General features: G+C 39.3%; 1 protein-coding gene and 1 pseudogene across 1 annotated transcript; one reads left to right on the forward strand and one right to left on the reverse strand.

Moving 5' to 3' along the window:
- The first annotated feature begins 56 nt into the window (after positions 1-56).
- On the forward strand, positions 57-1,495 carry LOC145393452 (microfibril-associated glycoprotein 4-like). The gene has a single exon (XM_080267551.1). It carries the CDS (start codon positions 165-167, stop codon positions 1,362-1,364), a length of 1,200 nt encoding a protein of 399 aa, XP_080123677.1. The 5' UTR covers positions 57-164; the 3' UTR covers positions 1,365-1,495.
- A 2,924-nt stretch (positions 1,496-4,419) lies between these two features.
- LOC145393602 (5S ribosomal RNA) lies at positions 4,420-4,537 on the reverse strand (annotated as a pseudogene).
- Positions 4,538-18,806: the final 14,269 nt, after the last annotated feature.

Consider the following 18,806-nt stretch of genomic DNA (forward strand, 5'->3'; position numbering starts at 1 on the left):
GTGTGTGAGGGTGGCGGTGGGCAGCTGGCCCCAGTCCTTCCCCACTAGTTGTCACGGTCACACTGCCGTTCCTTCACCACTCGTGACCTATCGCATGGAACGATTGGCGTGTTACATCGTTCACCACGTAGCCTGATAGACTTCGTCGCCTTAGCTTATCTAAAATGGAAAGGAAGTGGCGGATGATAATAGCAATGAGTGTGCTGTGGACACTTGTCGAAGGACGGACTCTGGATGTAGGGAGAGAAGACGGAGAACCTTTTCCTCATCCCATTCCCGGCATGATGAGTCTTCCTGTGATAAAAATCGAGTCTGAAAACCAAGTGATTGGGCTAAACGATATTCAGCCTGGGCTGAAAGATAAAGGAGAGGTGGTGACGTCTTTGGCAGTGGACACAACCAGCACAGTCCCTACAGTCCCACAGTTTAATGACATTGGAACCGTAGAGACACCTATGGAGAACGGCGAGGAATTGAGTGAATCCGAGGTGCGAGCAGACGAGCCAGTACCAGTGGAACCTGTGGAAGCTGAAGAAGAACTCGAAGAAGACATCTTCCATGATGAGCAGGATATGACAGTCATTATGAGACGAATGTACGACTCACTAAGCAGGAGGCTCAACATGCTCAAGTCCCGTGTGACAAGCGTGGAACAGACAGCGCGGGATGTTCTTGCCCGGCTGACGGTACTTGACTGTGCTGATCTTCAAGCACAAGGCAAGCAAAGTGGTGTCTACACGTTCCATATGGACCACAACGGCAAGAGGCCAGTCACCGCCGCCTGTGACATGGAGACAGACGGAGGAGGTTGGACGATCTTACAGAGGCGTCGTCCTCACTCGAAGGACGTGGACTTCAATCGGGGTTGGCACGACTACAAGATGGGTTTCGGTAATGCCTCCACAGACTACTGGGTGGGACTAGAAAATATCTACATCTGGACCAACTCCCGGCATTATGAACTCCGCATCGACCTCACGGACTTCGAGGGTGAATCTGCTTACGCCTTGTATGACCGATTCTACCTGGAGAACGAGTTGAGAGGCTACAGGTTACACGTGAACGGCTACAGTGGAACGGCAGGGGACTCACTGACAAACGAAGGCCAGACTGATAACTTCACAGCGGTCGGCATGAAGTTCACCACCAATGACAGAGACCACGACACCTCCCACGAGATCAACTGCGCCAAGTATTGGAAGATTGGTGGGTGGTGGTTTAATAGGTGCTCGTGGGCCAACCTAAACGGACCGTACAAGGAACCAGGTGAAGGTGATGGTATTGGCATCAACTGGCACATGTGGCGCAACAAGGAATATCTCCGCTCCTCCACCATGATGATCAGACCAGCGAGGAATCCTTAACGACGCACTGTCAAGATCTGTCAGAATAAAGGCAGTGATGAGACTTAGAGATTTCTTACTACTGAAAGTGAGCTCAGTTCATGATTGTACTGAAATCGTGATATAAAGAACATCGTGATGTTTGAACTTAAGTACAGTAGTTCATTTTTAATAGTCGTGCGTTGTAAGGTAGATGTGCGTTTTTTTTTTTTTTTTTTTTTTTTTTTTAAGGCAGGACCAATAATGGAAAGGCTGTTACTTCCAGTGTGGCATTACTTGAGTATTTTATTTTATCTCTTTCAGCCTCTGCGCTTACAGATTAAGGGTAATAAATGTTGTAGGAAGTACAGTTGAATTAGGCTACCATTCATTTAGTCTTCCGTTAGACGTATTTCATACATAATGACAAGAATGACGTGCAATTTAGTAACTACAGAGTGTACCAGTATTCAGAGCGTAACTACAGCATAGTTTGTAATCTATTCCCCTTAATTATTGCGACAAGTGGTGGTTAACCCCTTCAACCAGAAGGCGTGATCATTTGTATTATATTCCTGCTGTTACCAAATGAGTTAGTTTAGGAAAGAACCCTAGTAGTAACGAGTTTAATGAAGGGTATATCTGCACCGAGGGCTGGGGTACCTCCAAGGCTGTGCCTGTGTTCTCGCCCTGGTGAACATTCAACCCCTTCAGTGCTGTGACGTTGTTTCATATTCTTGCTACCGCCAAACGATTTTACTCATCTTACGGGATACATGGGAGTCAAGGGATAGGGACTACTTAACTTCTCAAGTTAAAAAATCCCTCCAAAATTAGTGCAACTGCCTGGAGATGGCAAAAATATAATGAAACATCCGTCATTTTACCTGAGGGGATTAGTAATGCTGGTGGTATGTCCTTTCATATACTTGCAAATGTTCACACCATGTTACGTGTACTGATGACAAATAGACTGACACGTGGTCACCATAATAGTTACACGTTCACATGCATCATTCTTCCTACAGACTGTTGCCCGATATTACTTCGCCAGCAAGGGGAGGGGTTGATTTAGCTATCACTCTCCCCCCCGAGATAGGGACACATGACTGACAGAATATATTTATCCCTCAGCTTGAAAAGTCTCTCCTGAGTATTTAAAGTCTGGAGACAGCAAGAGTAACAAATAAATAACAGCTATGGAAACAAAAATGACATCTGCGTATTGCAAGATGATCTATTGATGGGTTCAGTAAAGGTACTTCAGCTCCACAGTTCATCAGTATTTTGGATTAATACACCTTCATATTAATGTACAAAAAGCTTACATGAAAGTTTTGTCCTGCATAATGTTATCGATTATCTTTTGTAAATATGCAAAAACTTTGTTTTCTTTAAAAAAATACACTAGCTGCAATTACGCACTTACACAAATACTGTGTTTGACTCACCTGAAAATGCTCTTTCCATAAAGCTGGGTAAATTCATACCACCAGGACTTTCACAAAACTATACACTCTCATAGTCTGTGTTTATAATTCATCGAACAACCAGCACTTCAAAATCTTGGCTCCATCTTACTGCATTTTGGTTTTGATCCACTTCAAAGATACCTGCTAGAGTTATTCTATCAAAGCATCTACCTGGGCTAAGCAACTGGCAGCCAATATGTTCATACAATGGAAACAACACAACGGTGGCAGGTGGGGGAGCTCTCCATCCTCTCATTTAATGTAGCACTGCTCATGGATGGCTGCCCTTTCCTCCTTTCCTTCCTTCCCCTTATGTCGTTCATTCCTTCATTATTTCCTCTTCCTTCTGTCTGTGGGTGACTCTACACTGATGGACAAGCCAAATGGTTTCCTGTACACCAAGGAGCCATTTACTATGCTGAGTGGTAACCATATAACCAAACTATGGCACCTGGTGGTTTAGTGGGTAATTAAGGCGCTCCAACCGGACTGAGCCTGTGTCGGTTCATATCCAAGGGATGGTTGGGGTTCATTGCTCACATAATGCCCCTCAGGGACGAGTGAGGCTGGTCACTTTCATCTTATGTGTCAGGACCAACTTGCCTAGCTCTGGGCGCCTACACTCCTCATGGGGCAACACAGGTTTAGATGATGTATATATGTATGTATGTAACAACACTACACTACCCTATTACACTCCATAAGGTCTTTGTTACCTTGTTCAAAAAAAAAAAAAAAAAAAAAAAAAAAAAAAAAAGGCAACTATGACCTCAGCAGCTGTCTAACTAGGTTTAACTATTTTTATGAACCAGTTCATATAGAGTTTATTTAGAAACAGCAGCTGACCATGGGACCTCATTAAGTGTAACACAGCAGTTAGTGTGAAAGCTACTTATGATTTAAATAATGAGAAACACTGCATAGGACTAGATGTACATCCTAAAGGCTCATGCAACCCAAGATACTTTGTTGTGAAACATCTGATGACACTGTATATTCACTGTCACTTGACCACTGTTCAATTGTGCAGAATCATGATTAGTTTCATCAGTGTTTAGCAACATTTGTGGGACAGTCGCAAGACCCAAGTTACAGGTGAGTGACTCACTGACTTTGTTTCTGGATGATCTAGTGACTGTCACTAACACTTGGGAAGTATGAGTGCCACTTTGAAACAGGACTCTCTTGTGAATATTCTTGTGAAGAATGAGCAACAGTCACACAACAACCAGAACACACTGTTGTGTGTCAAGACCTATGTACACAAAGTAAAGAATGGGAGAAAATGACGGCTGCCAACCTATCGAACAGCTGAGCTAATCACATAATCAGCAACGTCAAAGGCCTTGCAACTGTAACACAAAAATACAGTGCAATACACTAATGCCCAGATGCTGAACCATCCATCCATCCTCCAATCCTACGTTGCCCCATACGGAGCATAGGAGCCCAGGGCTAGGCAAGTTGGTCCTGACATTTAAGATGAGAGTGACCAACCTCACCCATCCCTGAGTGGCATTACATGGGCAATAAACCCCAACCACCCCTTGGATATAAACCTACACAGGCTCAATCCGATTGGAGCACCTTAATTACCCACTAAACCACCAGGCACCAAAACATTATGCCAACAGCATCTAGTGTTCCCAGGCAGTCACCCATCCAAGTACTAACCAGCCCCAACGCTGCTAACTTCACTGATCGGATGAGAAGCTGTGCACTCAACGTGGTATGGCCGATGGCTGGTACTGAATTAATATGTTGTTACTGTACTCTGTAAGCATATTTACACCATGGTTAACTATCTAGTAATACAACTGCAGCTTGTAACTATAATACATCTCAACATATGAAGGCATACTGACAATGGTACAAAATTTATTTGAGTGCAGTACCATAATGCCAATCATGCTAATTTAAAACTATGGTATCTGTCTATCAATCTGTCCATAGCCAGATGCCTCAAGTCTGACACAATACAGACATGTTTGCGATGCCAGTACACACAGATTCTGTCACCACCACTGCACATTTATTTCCATGTATTCAGTCTCACCATTAACCAAATCCAACACAAGCCAGTTGACAAATGATCCAATGATTCAGGCTGCCTGCAACTTCATATCACGTTTCCTATACTGCATTCAGTGAGAAAAAAGGAAACAGGCAAAACTTGTGCACTGGAACTGCTAAGCAACAGCCGCACAACAAATCTGGATCACTGCTCAACTGTTAAGTGACAGTTTCCATAAGCTTAGACACTGTACTTTGTTATGCAAATCCAACACAACAAAGTATCTTGGTCTGGATGTGGGTTTGAAACTCTCAACTGTTTCACAGCAGCTGTGAGACATTTCTAGGTTTGTTATAGAACAGTTTAGATAGTATGTTGGACAGCAAAGTATCCTGGTCAGGATGAGCCTTTAGAACTCTTCACAACAATGTGTACCGGACACAGTGCAACTGGAAAAAGCAAGCACGTTGTACTCTAAGACTACTTTAGAGGACTGAAGCACTGATGTTTAACCTTTTCAACTCAAGGATGCAATTTTAACTTAATTTTTGCTATTACACAACAATATTATTCAGCTTGTGAAAAATTCCTAACTAATGTGGTCTGTAACAGCCTTCATTAACCCTTTCAACATTTAAGTTCTCCCAAGAGCTGAATAACCTCATCTGAACATGGAAAAAAAGAAAGAAAGAAAAAAAAAAAAAAAACTCATTCAAGTGAAGGCGTTTAATATGGACTATGTCTTTGTGCACTAGTACTTAGTACTGTATCAAATTAAAATATGGTAGCACTGATCTTGCAAAAATATACAGTACAGTAGTTAACTCTTACTAATGTTACCATCAGTAGGAGAAATAGACCAGACTAACAAGGTTAATATTAAACACTAAACAATGTAGTAAAAATGTCAAGTTTAGTCATCAAAGTGCATACACAAACAGGTGATATTTTTGTACTTATAGATTGACTTCTCAGTCAGTATAAAAAAGGAGAACTGGAAAAGGGACTTCAACATCACCAACAATCTGTGGTGACTAAAAAACAAACTATTGTATTAAAATGATGCTAAGAATATCCCAAACTATTGGACTAGTACATGGCCCAACATTACAGTAATACAATGAAACCATACATTAATGATATATACATACAAATATTCAAACCATTCTGTTTTAAGACATGGACAGAAAAGCAATCAGTTATTAAATTACAATTTCCCATACAGTGAGTGGATAATACTGTTTGTTACATCCTCTGTTCCAGCACAAAATCTATCAGTGACAATTCACGAGCATGTTATTAAAAAAAAAAAAAAAAAAAAAAAAAAAAAAAAAAAGTACTTTCATGAAAACTATACAGGACAACTTTTTCCAAATCTATCAAATCCATTTACCATAACTCCTTTCATCTGGTAATATACTTTCTTGCCACTGCCAGATGACCTTACTCAGCTTCAGAGAAACTTTCAGAAAGATGTTAGATACAGCAATCATTAAGTCTTTACTACTAGATGTCACCCTTAAGCTGAGTAAAATTGTCTGGTGGCATCAGGAATGAACTACACACAGACTTTACTACAGTGAAGGGAAGGAAAGATGTCTCTGTAGTAGCAGATAAATTACTGTACTATACTCCACTCAAATGCCCATTTTGTAAATATATATGCTTTCAAGAGCATGCAGTTTCTCACAATAAACCGGCTGTTCTCTAAATGCCCATTAATCTCCAAGAAAATTATCAAAATTAAACTTTCTTGGAGTCCATTCACTTTATTGGTATTATTATTATTGTTTGCATGTACAGTACCTGGTACAGTATATGTAAGAAATTTGGGTTGGCATCATTGTATTGCAGAAAGCTATCATAAAGTTTCTATACAGTAGCTATACCTTACAATCTGTCTGAATTCCTGCATGACAGTGGATGGGTTTCAGAGCAGATGAGCAATAAGTGAAGGAATAATGAGGAACTATTCTGGTAGAAAATGGAAGTTGGAATGTAAATGGAGGTACAGTACTGTAACAATAAAGGGGTACAGGATACAGATGATAATGGAGTGTGTTTGTGAAACAATAAGAGAACCTGGTGAAAGGGAGAAAACTTATCTACAAACTCCTTGACTCTGACCCTTCACTTAGCTGAGGGATACCTCAGAAAACTGGATTTCTCACACAGCACGTGCAACATTAGTCCAACGTGATGAGAAACTACTGTGGTACAGTGGTTACGTGAGGGGCAGGGTAGTTTCAGAAGGAATAAGTGGTAATGTTTCATATATAAAGGTTGTCTAATGGCAGCTCTCCACACTACTCAATCTTTGGCAGCTTTCCTATTCAGTCTCTTGTCCCTGAGGTCACAGTCTATGATCTCGTCAGGGAGTGTGAAGTCAATGAAAGGGTACAGCAAGGTAAGAACACCGTACAGATATTGATAACACCAACAAAATACAAACTTAAGTAAAGAAGCAGAGTTCTGCATGACAATATACTATGCTACTTACAATCCTATCATATAGCACTCAAGCTTGGATGATATTTTGGAGAGAACTCAACAGGGAAGCTACCAGAAGTTGAAACATGTTATCTTGGATTTGCATGTGAAGTGACTTGGTAAATAATGACTGGTTATGAGATGAATGTGGCTGAAAACATACAAGAGTATAGTATTCTAAAGTGATCTGGGCTCCTGGATCAAATGAAAAACGAGTAACTTTCAAGGAGAATATATATGAGAGATAGCTAAGTGAAGAATAACTGACAGGACAAAACCCAGTAAAATGAAAACTGGTACTCTAACCGAGGACTGATAGTGTGTTGTGACTGGAGGGGTTGCTGCTGTAAAGTGAAATATAATGATGCAGTTATTTTGTTGTTGGTGCCACCCTTACAGGACATGGTATCATGCCACTGACTGAAGAACTTATAAAAAATGTGCCTCAAGCACAAACAACTCAGTGAAATTATGTTACTACAGTTGTAATTTTTAACACTGCCTAGAGCCTTAACTGTGAAAGTTAATGAAGCATGGTGATACATCAAGCTGACAAGGAATGGTTTTTCATACAAAAACATGAAACAACCCATACTACTGTATAAAGGTACCATACTAATATGAACTGATAACACCATGAAATGAAACAATGCACAAAAATTGAGAAACCAGTATACTAAAATTTAATATATTTTTCCATCACCTCCCAACTTACCACAGGATGGGGTGAACCTGAACATAACTCTTTAATTTAGAGACAAATCCTTCTTACCCCGCCAGTTAAACAAAACCTCAACATAATATATTAGACAGTTCTTACAAACAGCATTAACCAGAACATTTTTTTTTTTTTTTAAAGAAAACTATACTGAAAAAGAAAGAATGTTAAAATGTGAAGTATCTACAATGTTATCAACTGTCCATTTCACATTTACATCTTATAATAATTGCAGGAGCATCCAGCAACAAATGTTTGCCATTTTGACATTATCTACAAGGTATAAAAAAGTATTTTCCATAAATTATTGAGCTGTAAAAAAAAAAAAAATAAAAATAAAAAAAAAAAACTGTTTCAAAGTCAGCAGCATTTCTGTAGCTATATAAAAAAATTATAAAATCTTTGAAACTTCCAACATTAGTACCACATTGTAAATGATTATATCAGTCAGATGTAGTTTTCATTCTTATTCAGTAAACAAGAGCAAAAGAATACCACAAATTACAGTGTGCACAATCAGAAGCCCCCTCCCCCTCCATATCAATACATACTGTACTGTACCAAAGATTCATTTTTCAATCGAGCACAAATGCAAGGGTGATTTTCAATACAAGAAGAGAGATTGGTATCCAGGATTTTTAAGCCTTCCTAGGCAATGAGAGCCCATTCAATTAATGTGCATCATGGCAAGCAGATTTCAGATTATTAATATCTGTATATTATATATTGCACAAATTCTGACCCCATCAAAACATGTAGTCAAATACAAAAGTCCATTAGCCTTCTTAGTTCTTCCTCTCAATGCTGGACTCATAGATGATTGAGCGAGATGATGAACAAAAGTACATATTCAGATGATTTGCAGCTCCATCCACTTTGTCTCATTCATGAAAACTGAGGAAAGGCAGGTGAACAGACTTTAATATTTGCCTGTACAGCACAACAACAATTATAATGCTATATTAAATGCATAATTTGTGTCACTCAAACTATTATCATAGAGTTAACTCAAAATCAGCTGCATAAGCTTCACCATATGGCAGAACTGGAGTTAAAATGAACATCTTAATAATCATGACAACAGTAACTGTAGCTCAATACACTGTAGCTAAAGAAATCATCATTTTTCATCATCTGGACCTCCTTTCCCACCCCTGGACAGGGTGAGGAGTAGCAATGTCCAGACAGCCCAAATTTGCCCACTTCAATAGGCCAAGTTTCCATTCACTCACCATTCACGCCCCTGGAATTCTGGCTCTAACTGATATGCCAAAAACATTCACTACATACTGTAGCTTCACATAAATGTATCCAACATATGACATAATGAAAAGAACACATATACAGTAGTGTACTTCAATCTAATTATACATAAGGGTTAACTCTAAATGTTTCATTAATAGCATGTCTAGTAAGACATCTATATTATCACAGTACCTGCTCCCGGTGATTTCGATCAATCAGTAAAAGCACTGGGAAGGCCTGATTTGTGGTGGTGGGAAAAAAAAAAAAAAAAAAAAAAAAAAAAAAAGGCTGCATTACTGATTACACTTAAAATCATCCCATGATTAAGCACTATAAACAATCAAGGTGGTACACATTTTACAAGTTCTTGTTTGAGGCATATGTGATGTACACTGTACAACCAATATGTTAATGCTGGTTCTTTGGTTAGTATTAACTGCATATAACATCAATCATCATGACTGGGAAAAAAAAAAAAAAAAAACTACAAGTACTACTATAAATGATCCAAAATATAGCTTTGGTATTAAGAATTATGGTGATGGATAAAATATCCAAATACTGTATTAATCTTTTTCATAAGACACTGTGTATTTTGTCTTTTTAAAAAAGGGCAAAATCACAACTTACCAAAATTCTCAAAACAACAATAATTTCTTTGCTAACTTAGGAAAAACACCACAAAACTCTGTTAACTGGGAATACAGGTCCCACATCTGCAAGATATGTGCAAAAGTAACCACAGACACCAAAACCATATGCACAAGAATAAATAACTAGTGGAAAAATGAGGCAGTATGTGTAGTTTCTCTCACTCTCAGGTTCTTTTCCACCCTTCTGGCACCACTTTTAAGCACCCTACCAATAGGGATTGATATAGAACATATAACAAGTAAGGTACTGCACACATCAAGGTGAATGGAATACAGACAATTGGGTTAAGGACCATAAACAAAGAAAGAACTGACTCTCCAGTGAGTTTCCTAGACTATATCCTGCACACAAGAGTACATATGCATACATGATAGACTAGATCATGTTGAATGGAACCTGACTGACTATGTCCTTGTAGCAAAAAGAATCCTTTGGAGTGTTAATTACTCAAGAGCACTGACAGAACAACGCAGATTAGTCTGACCATATTATTACGAGATGCACAGTGCATGAGAGGGAGCCTGGAGGTTAAGGAGTGAGAGGAGCACTCCAGAGTAAAATAATAAAAGTGGAAGAGCCGAAAAAAGAACTAATGGCAAGTGAATATGAACACAGGGTAATGGAGGGGTTACTGTAATGAACTGTGAACAAATGGATTCTGAAATCTTGTGAAGTACACACAATAGGTGTCTGGTTAGGAATGTTAAAGCTGCATGGTGTTGTAATTATACCACCTAAGAAAAAATAACAGCTTGGTGGGATAAGGGTGCTGCAAGAGCAGTGGAAAAAAATGTGTGATTAATTGCATGGTTCATTTCTCTAGGCATGCTGTTTGATAACTGTGAGCATTCTATTTCTTCGTTTTAGATCCTACCTCATCTCAACTATTAGCTGTGAATTAAGGTTGAAATGATGATGGAAAAACAATAACTGCATTTTCCAAAGCATAACATGCTCATCAGACATAAAGTGCATCTTAGCCAGTGATGGCCCTTTCATGCATATCAGTTCAGTTCTCAAAGTGACTGAAGGTTTTCCATGCATCAGTTGCCTGATGCCTTAATCCCATAAAGGGTGGCCACAAACAAAATGCCTCCACGTCACCCTGTTCCCTGTCATTTCAATGCCCACCTCCCTGCTCACACCGCCCCCTCTCAAATACCACTCAATTCCATCCCTCCATCTAATCCTCGGCCTCCCCCTCCCTCTCCCCCCATCCACCTCATTCCCATACACTGAAGGTTTTCAATCACTGGATCATTGTAAAAAAAACTGTCCATCCATCTATCCATCATCCAATCCTACGTTGCCCCATGAGGAGCGTAGGAGCCCAGGGCGAGCCAAATCCTATTTTGCCTGCTTCCAAGTGCAGGGACTCGAGCCTTGGCTACGGTTAGTCCAGAACATTAGAGGTATGAGACTGACCTACGTCCCTGGTAGCGTTAACGTGAGAGATAAAATGTCTGGACACCTCTTGGACCCAAACAGTGGCATATTGGTCACAAAATTCTCTAAGCTAAGTGTTCTACCAATCATGCCACCAGGGATCTATAATGTTATCAAAGGAGGTATCTTTATTCTTATACATCCAACTCTGGACATAAGGAAAGCAGCCCATTCCCAAGGCTCAATAGTTCACCCATGACACACAAATAGAGGGGTGATCACAAGTCCCCACGTCACCTGACATTTAGGTGTTTATATTAATCTCTATTGTCATGGATATAATATTTACACCTGGTGTCATAATACTAGTATTAGTGGAGGTGTTTTTCTACCATGTCAGTAGGGATAATGGAAAATCAATGATCACTTCTAGCTCAAATACAAACACTGCTCCTTGCAAATGCCAAGGTTAAATCCAAAATCACAAAAGTCCCAAGCCATAGCTCCATCCACTCCACCACTATCATACCTTTAAATGTATGGTAGCAAATAACCTAGTCTAGGACCCCAGCCTCCATGCCAGGAGGAGGTAATACAATACAGGATTCGCCATCAACATGGATTTTTTGCCGTTCATGTAAATTTACTTTATAATTTATAAACAGGAGGATAATAATGATTTTGCATCATAAAAGCTGATATACTCAAATCAGAGCAATCACGATTATCATTCTAACCTACACTCACACTAGGGAAACGGAATAAGGTGGGATCCAAAGTCAAAGAATGAGAAGGCACAAAAATGGGTGAACTATTAAACAGTACAGCAGTGAAAAGAGCTGCTCTGTTATTCACACCTTTGGAATCTGGCTTCATTCACAAGCAAAATGATCTTTCATTCATTCATCATCTAATCCAGTGTTGCCCATTAGGAACGTAGGGGCCCAGGGCTAGGCAAATTGGTCCTGACATTTAAGATGACAGTGACCAGCCTTACTCATCCCTGATTGGCATTACGTGAGCAATAAACCCCAACCACTCCTAGGATATAAACCTGCATCGGTTCAATCCAGTTGGAGGGCCTTAATTACCCACTGCACTTTTAACATTTCTTTTTACTGTACAAATGTGTTTCTACGCACCAACTGGTTAGTCATTCCTTCAATTATTAAGTTAAGAGGGGATGCTAAACCACTGTCAAATACTTTTTATACATAAATACAGTACTTCAATCATCCACTTGGATCCCTTGTCACATCCTTATCTTCCTAAACTACGATAGCTAACTTTCTAACACAACTACAAGCTACATCCACCATTTTCCACAAGTGACAATTAAATGAGTGCACTTAATTTAATTTCAAGGCAGGGCATACTCACTTGTGATTTTTTCAGCCAAGTAATTTCATGGTCATCTTCTTTGTCACAACTAATGAAATGGTCAGCAAGGAAACCACATGTAGGCTACAAGTAAATCCTGCAGGTCTCAAACCCATAGATACCCTGGACCTCCTGTAGCTTACCAATGACATCTGGCAAATATGGGAGTCCTGTACCGTACTAGTACTGAGAAAGTCTAATCTACAGTAACAGCTGTACTCAAAAAAAAAAAAAAAAAATCATATAGTTACTCATGCTTCACTTACTTACTCCAGTAAGATGAGGACATGTATACTACTGCTTTTCAATAACCAGTATCATTCAGTAACATACCTTGCACATATTTCAGTATTTATATCATTATCCATGTACCGGTACTGTACCAAAGTTCAAACTGTTGAATAATTACCCCAGTAAAAAAGAAAAGAAAAAAAAAAAAATCATGCCAACGATACTGCAATTATTGTTTATGAGACTGTGTATAACATATACTCATCAGTATAAATTACAATTAAGAGAGAGAGAGAGAAAAAAGTGCAACAATATGGAGCGCAAAAGCATGTGAATGCAGCAGACATACTGTGCTGGGCATCCCTTGGCATGCTACAACTCTTATTACTAATGCAAGGTCTAAGCTCACTCAGTGTTCTATGGAAAAGCTATACTCAACTTAAAGGATAAAACTGGCACATCTTCGCCACAATATCATTCGTGAAAATCAAATGTTAACAACAGTTTGGGGGTCACCACGATGTTATGACAAAGTTTCCTTTGGATCAAACTTCAGTATATACATACAGTACAACAGCACAATTTTCACCAAAATACAAAATATAAACCACAATGTACCATTAAATGCCCCTAACTGATCTGCAAACTGAAGTACATGCCACATATAAATAAATGAAGTTTTATATTATTTTGGTACCATAACGATTGCTAAATGTCAAAAGAATGTCTAAAACTACAGTTGTACAATTATATCAAAAGGTAAATGAAGACTAGGTTAAGAAGATATTCACAAGCATAACTATGGTGAAAAGTAAAATATAAACACAACAATCATAAGAGCATAATGGCTTAAAAAAAAAAAAAAAAAAAAAAAAAGACAATATCAACGCAACACATGGACAAAACAGTCATACTAACACATCTCGGATATGCTCTAACCTCCAACATTCAGATGGAATATGTATTGCACTTTTTGGGTACATAACAACGCACAGACGAGAATCACAAAAGTGAATGGTCAATGTAGTACCTGTATTGTACACAGCAGCTCTGGGGATGCTTTCAAACTTTCACGTGAATTTTACAACACATTCTCATAAAATGAAAGTTATTCAGCACTCTAATTACTCTGGACAATATGCTCACAACTGATGAAGCTAATTATTAGTAATAAAAATTAAAATGATAAACAGAACTGAACTTCCCTCAGATACGCTATGACTTAATTCAGTTGCCCACAGTCTCTTGCACCAATCCTTCCTCACCAGGGCTGCCAGGACTCAATGGCTGTGCATCACTAGTGAGCTGCCTTGAGTTTACAAGATGCATTGCCTGAGTTAACCACTGTGCTGCATATAGGCCATCATATACATGGCGGGCCAAGTGCTGAGCTAGTTTAGGTAGAGAGGTAAACTCAAGTCCACAAGCAACACACTGCTGGGGGACACACTGAATTCTCGAAGCACCTGGACTTTCTGGAAGACCACTACTGCAAGTAACTGTTGTATTCTTCACATCCACACTACAATCATTCTTTTTTCTGTGTCTTTTAACCCGTTTCTGCGCATACAGACGAGGTTGTGTACTTACTGTACTCAGACTGAGAGTCTGAACAGCCTCTGATAATAATACATCAGTACTATGAGAGGGATTAGCTTTACCATTTAAGTCTTTTCTACAAGGTTGTGAATGAGTCTTGGGAAGTGCTCTGTTGCTGTCACTAGTTTTGCTACTGCGGCATGATACCTGAGTATTGCACATTTTTATTGCCACTTCTTCAATTTTCACATTTGAACTCTGAAATAATACTGGGGAAGCTATGTTTTCCCCTTCAGATTTTGGAGTTTTTGTAAAAAACTTGGAAACTCCAACTCCTGACTTCCTGTGAGAATCTGTGTGATGAGTGTCAGAGGCAGACTGGCCAGATGTGTTGGTTATATCTATGAGAGGAGACATCTTCCTTGTATCACGTGGACATTATCCTACCTCCTGTAATGAAAATAAAACAGTTAGTGAATCAGCAATTATGGGTACTAACAGTTTACAGTACTGTACACAATAAAAAAATAACAGAATGTAATGGAAGATAGCCTAAGAAGCAAAGCATACAAAGTATATCACTAAGTCCCTTCAGCATTTGGTGCTATAGTACAGCACTGATTAAAATTCTTTTTAAAGTACGTGGGTAATTAAAGAAATGCATATACCATACTGTAAATGATGTCTGGGTACATGAACATCAACACATGGGAAAACAATATAATACTAATGTTACTGATTACAGTATTTATATACGGAGGTAAGATGTCAAATACCGGTACTGTATATGATTTTACAGAGAATAATTAATAACATTTTAAATTTTTTTCCAAGAATGTAGATTCAAGCTGACACTTCAGTCAATGGCAGCAGCAACTTAATACAGTACATGTCTTTTCTTCATGAAATTTACTTCATCTCAGGCAGATCTCCCATTCTACTGCAAATGATAGTACCGGTATATCAGATTTCAAAAACATATGATAAAAAGGTTAGCTGCAACCATTTTTTCCAACTACACATGAAAAATGTACATGGTCTGCTTGGCTGATGCACTTTTACAGTACCCACAGCCAGTGTTGGTTCAAGCCGGCTATGACTCTCACGAGGTGCGCACTGCCAAGTACTCCCAACATAAATTCCTACATAGCAGCCTGTGGTAACATATAACAATTGTACCAGGGACACAGAAAATCACCGCACAAACATTACCAGACCCTACTGAACAACTTCCCACCTTTAAACATTCCGACACTAGCACTAAAGAAATGGCCTACATACATTTTTCACAAGCAGAACAATACAACACCTCAATCAAAATGTAATACTACATGCCCCCCTCTCAACATTCATCCACCACAATCATTCTTAAACAGAGCTAGTCAAGTACTGTACTCCTATATAGGCTTAGATCAGACATCACCTAGCCCTCCTTAGTTAGTTACAAGCTTCAATCTGGGTTATGTGGAATCATAGATGACATGTGCCCCACTTTTTTTTTTTCAATTATGGGATGACATAGGATTGGATGATGGACGGATGGATGGATTTTTAAAAAATGCATGTAAGAAGGAGCCAAAGTGCAGCAGCCCGCAAATTGTTCCATCCATCCATCCATCATCCAATCCTACATTGCCCCATGAGGAGCATAGGAGCCTGGGGCTAGGCAGTTGGTCCTGACATTTAAGATGAGAGTGACCAGCCTCACTCATCCCTGAGTGGCATTACATGAGCAATCAACCCTAACCACCCCTTGGATATAAACCTTCATCGGCTCAATCCGATTGGAGCGCAATAATTACCCACCAAACCACCAGGCAAATTGTTCCCTCCATGAAAAAACAAAAACAAAATAACAAAGCCTAATTCAAGATCTGTACATTTCGACATGGCTGAAAACACTGTGTCTGAAAGACTGGAGATCATAGGCAGTAGAAAACACAGACAGAGGAGGACAGTTCCAAAGCTGACCTGTAGAATAGGTCCACACAACATAACACATAATAGAGGACTGCACAGTATATACCACATTAAAACAGACACAGTGTTAATGGTGTAAGTAACCTATACACAATATTCATGGTGTGAGGAACATATGGGACAACACCATTGAGGCAGTTGCTTACCTGCAGTCAACGGGCTGGCTGTCAAGCGAACCACAATTATGCAACAACAACCTCTACACAGTAGGCTATGACCTTAGGAAGCAAATCTGTTGTCTAGTTGGGGTTAAGGAGGGTCTTTAACAGGCAAATTGGCATCTGAAGGGTTAGTTAATTAGATTTTTATAATGTGTTATAGATCTAAGTACACTGAATTCTATGTTAACATATTACCCATACATATAAAGGGGGTCACTACTATATGTTCTGAGTCAAGCGTGGTGATAACGCCCAATCACTTGCCATCCTCCTATGGCAGTCTTCCTATTCAGTCATTTATCCCTAAGGTCACAGTCATTTTTCTATTAAAGAACACACACATGCACACACTAAAGTCTGGACCTCAAAGGTGAAATTTTCATTGATGGAGAGAATTCTGAGTCCTCAGCAAGTTATTTATTTGCCCTAAATTTTAAAGACATACCCGGTATTTCTACTGCTTCAAGTCCCAGAGAAGTCTTTTTTTTTTTCTAAATAAGAAAACTTTGGTAATCCTTAACCCTTTAACCGCGGGTGTCATCTCAGAATGACACTGCAAAAACTGGACCAAACCGCGGGTGTCATTCTCGAATGTTTGTGAATATTTTGAATACCCCGCGTTTTTTCCGTGCGCCAATTGTTTCAAGGGAGAGTAGCTATTAAGTTCTTTCACTCCAGCCGACCCCCACCTCCCTCCTCCCACCCCCCGGGCCCCCCACCCCACCCCTGACCAACACGCATCAGTATCTGTCCAGCTGTGTGAGTGACAACACCGCTGATGTGGCAGTGAAGTGCAGGCAATTACAGTGCCTTTTACCTGCCTCAGTGAACACAGAGTGGGTGTTTATCGTATGTGCAGTGTTCATATATGTTTATAGTATTATTATCAGAATGAGGTTGGCATTTGGTAATGGTGTGTGAGCGAAAAATAGTGATTACAACACCGCTGATGTGGCAGTGAAGTGCGGGCAATAACAGTGCCTTTTACCTGCCTCAGTGAACACAGGGTGGGTGTTTATCGTATGTGCAGTGTTCATATATGCTTATAGTATTATTATCAGAATGAGGTTGGCATTTGGTAATGGTGTGTGAACGAAAAATAGTGATTACAACACCGCTGATGTGGCAGTGAAGTGCGGGCAATTACAGTGCCTTTTACCTGCCTCAGTGAACACAGAGTGGGTGTTTATCGTATGTGCAGTGTTCATATATGTTTATAGTATTATTATCAGAATGAGGTTGGCATTTGGTAATGATGTGTGAGCGAAGGTGATGGTGTGTGAGCGAAAAATACCGGTAGTGATTTTAGATCGCTCACTTCTAACGGCACTGCCCATCCAGTGATAGTAAACGAAATCATGAAACCTACATCATTGCAAAGCCGAAGGTTGGTACTTTCTAATGGTACCTTATTTTTTGTTCTAGATTAATTCTGTGCAGAGTTATAAAGGTTTAAAGTTTGTTTACATTTTGGCTGAAACCCCCACGGGAGAGGACAGTCGGGGCAAAACAATACCCGCGGTTAATGGGTTAAGGAGCAAAGGACCACCTCTTAAAAACTATATGCAGTATACAGTATATACAGTATTTTTACCTACCTGTACTTTGATTCTGTGACTTTGTACAAGAGATGATCCAACCATAAACATGAGAAATATGATTACAAAAGGGATAGCTTAAGTTATGTTAGGATAAGTTTGGTTACATTAGCTGTTTGGACATTGCTATTCCTCACCCTGCCCGAGGGTGGGAAAGGAGGTACGGATGATGATGATGACGAGCATAAAATTGGTTGTTACCGTACATTATGATAAATATGGTTTGGTGAAGTTATGAAAATTTAGGTTAGGTTTGGACAAACAGATACTGATAAGGGTAATTTCATTCAGTTTAAACATTCTAAGATGGCATCCATCTTTGTGGACCAGAAGATGCTGTTGATCTGTCTTTGCTGCCAAAAGGAATTTTAAGCAAATACCCTACCATTTTTTAAATGTTTCTCACCACTTTTTAAATATATAAAAAAATGAAAATGCAATATGAAAATACCCACAGTCTCATACATTAGGAAAAACATAATACGGTGGTCCTACATCTTTTGATTGTGCAATTTTTTTTTCTGTTGTTCATGGTATCTAATGTTTTTTTAAATTTTGTTTTAACTTACATTAACACTACATCATCCATAATTCCCTCCTCTACCACTGTCATAAG

This window comes from Coenobita brevimanus, chromosome 24 (assembly GCF_032717465.1).
Source record: "Coenobita brevimanus isolate Jiangsu-jjx chromosome 24, ASM3271746v2, whole genome shotgun sequence".
Classification (NCBI taxonomy): domain Eukaryota; kingdom Metazoa; phylum Arthropoda; class Malacostraca; order Decapoda; family Coenobitidae; genus Coenobita; species Coenobita brevimanus.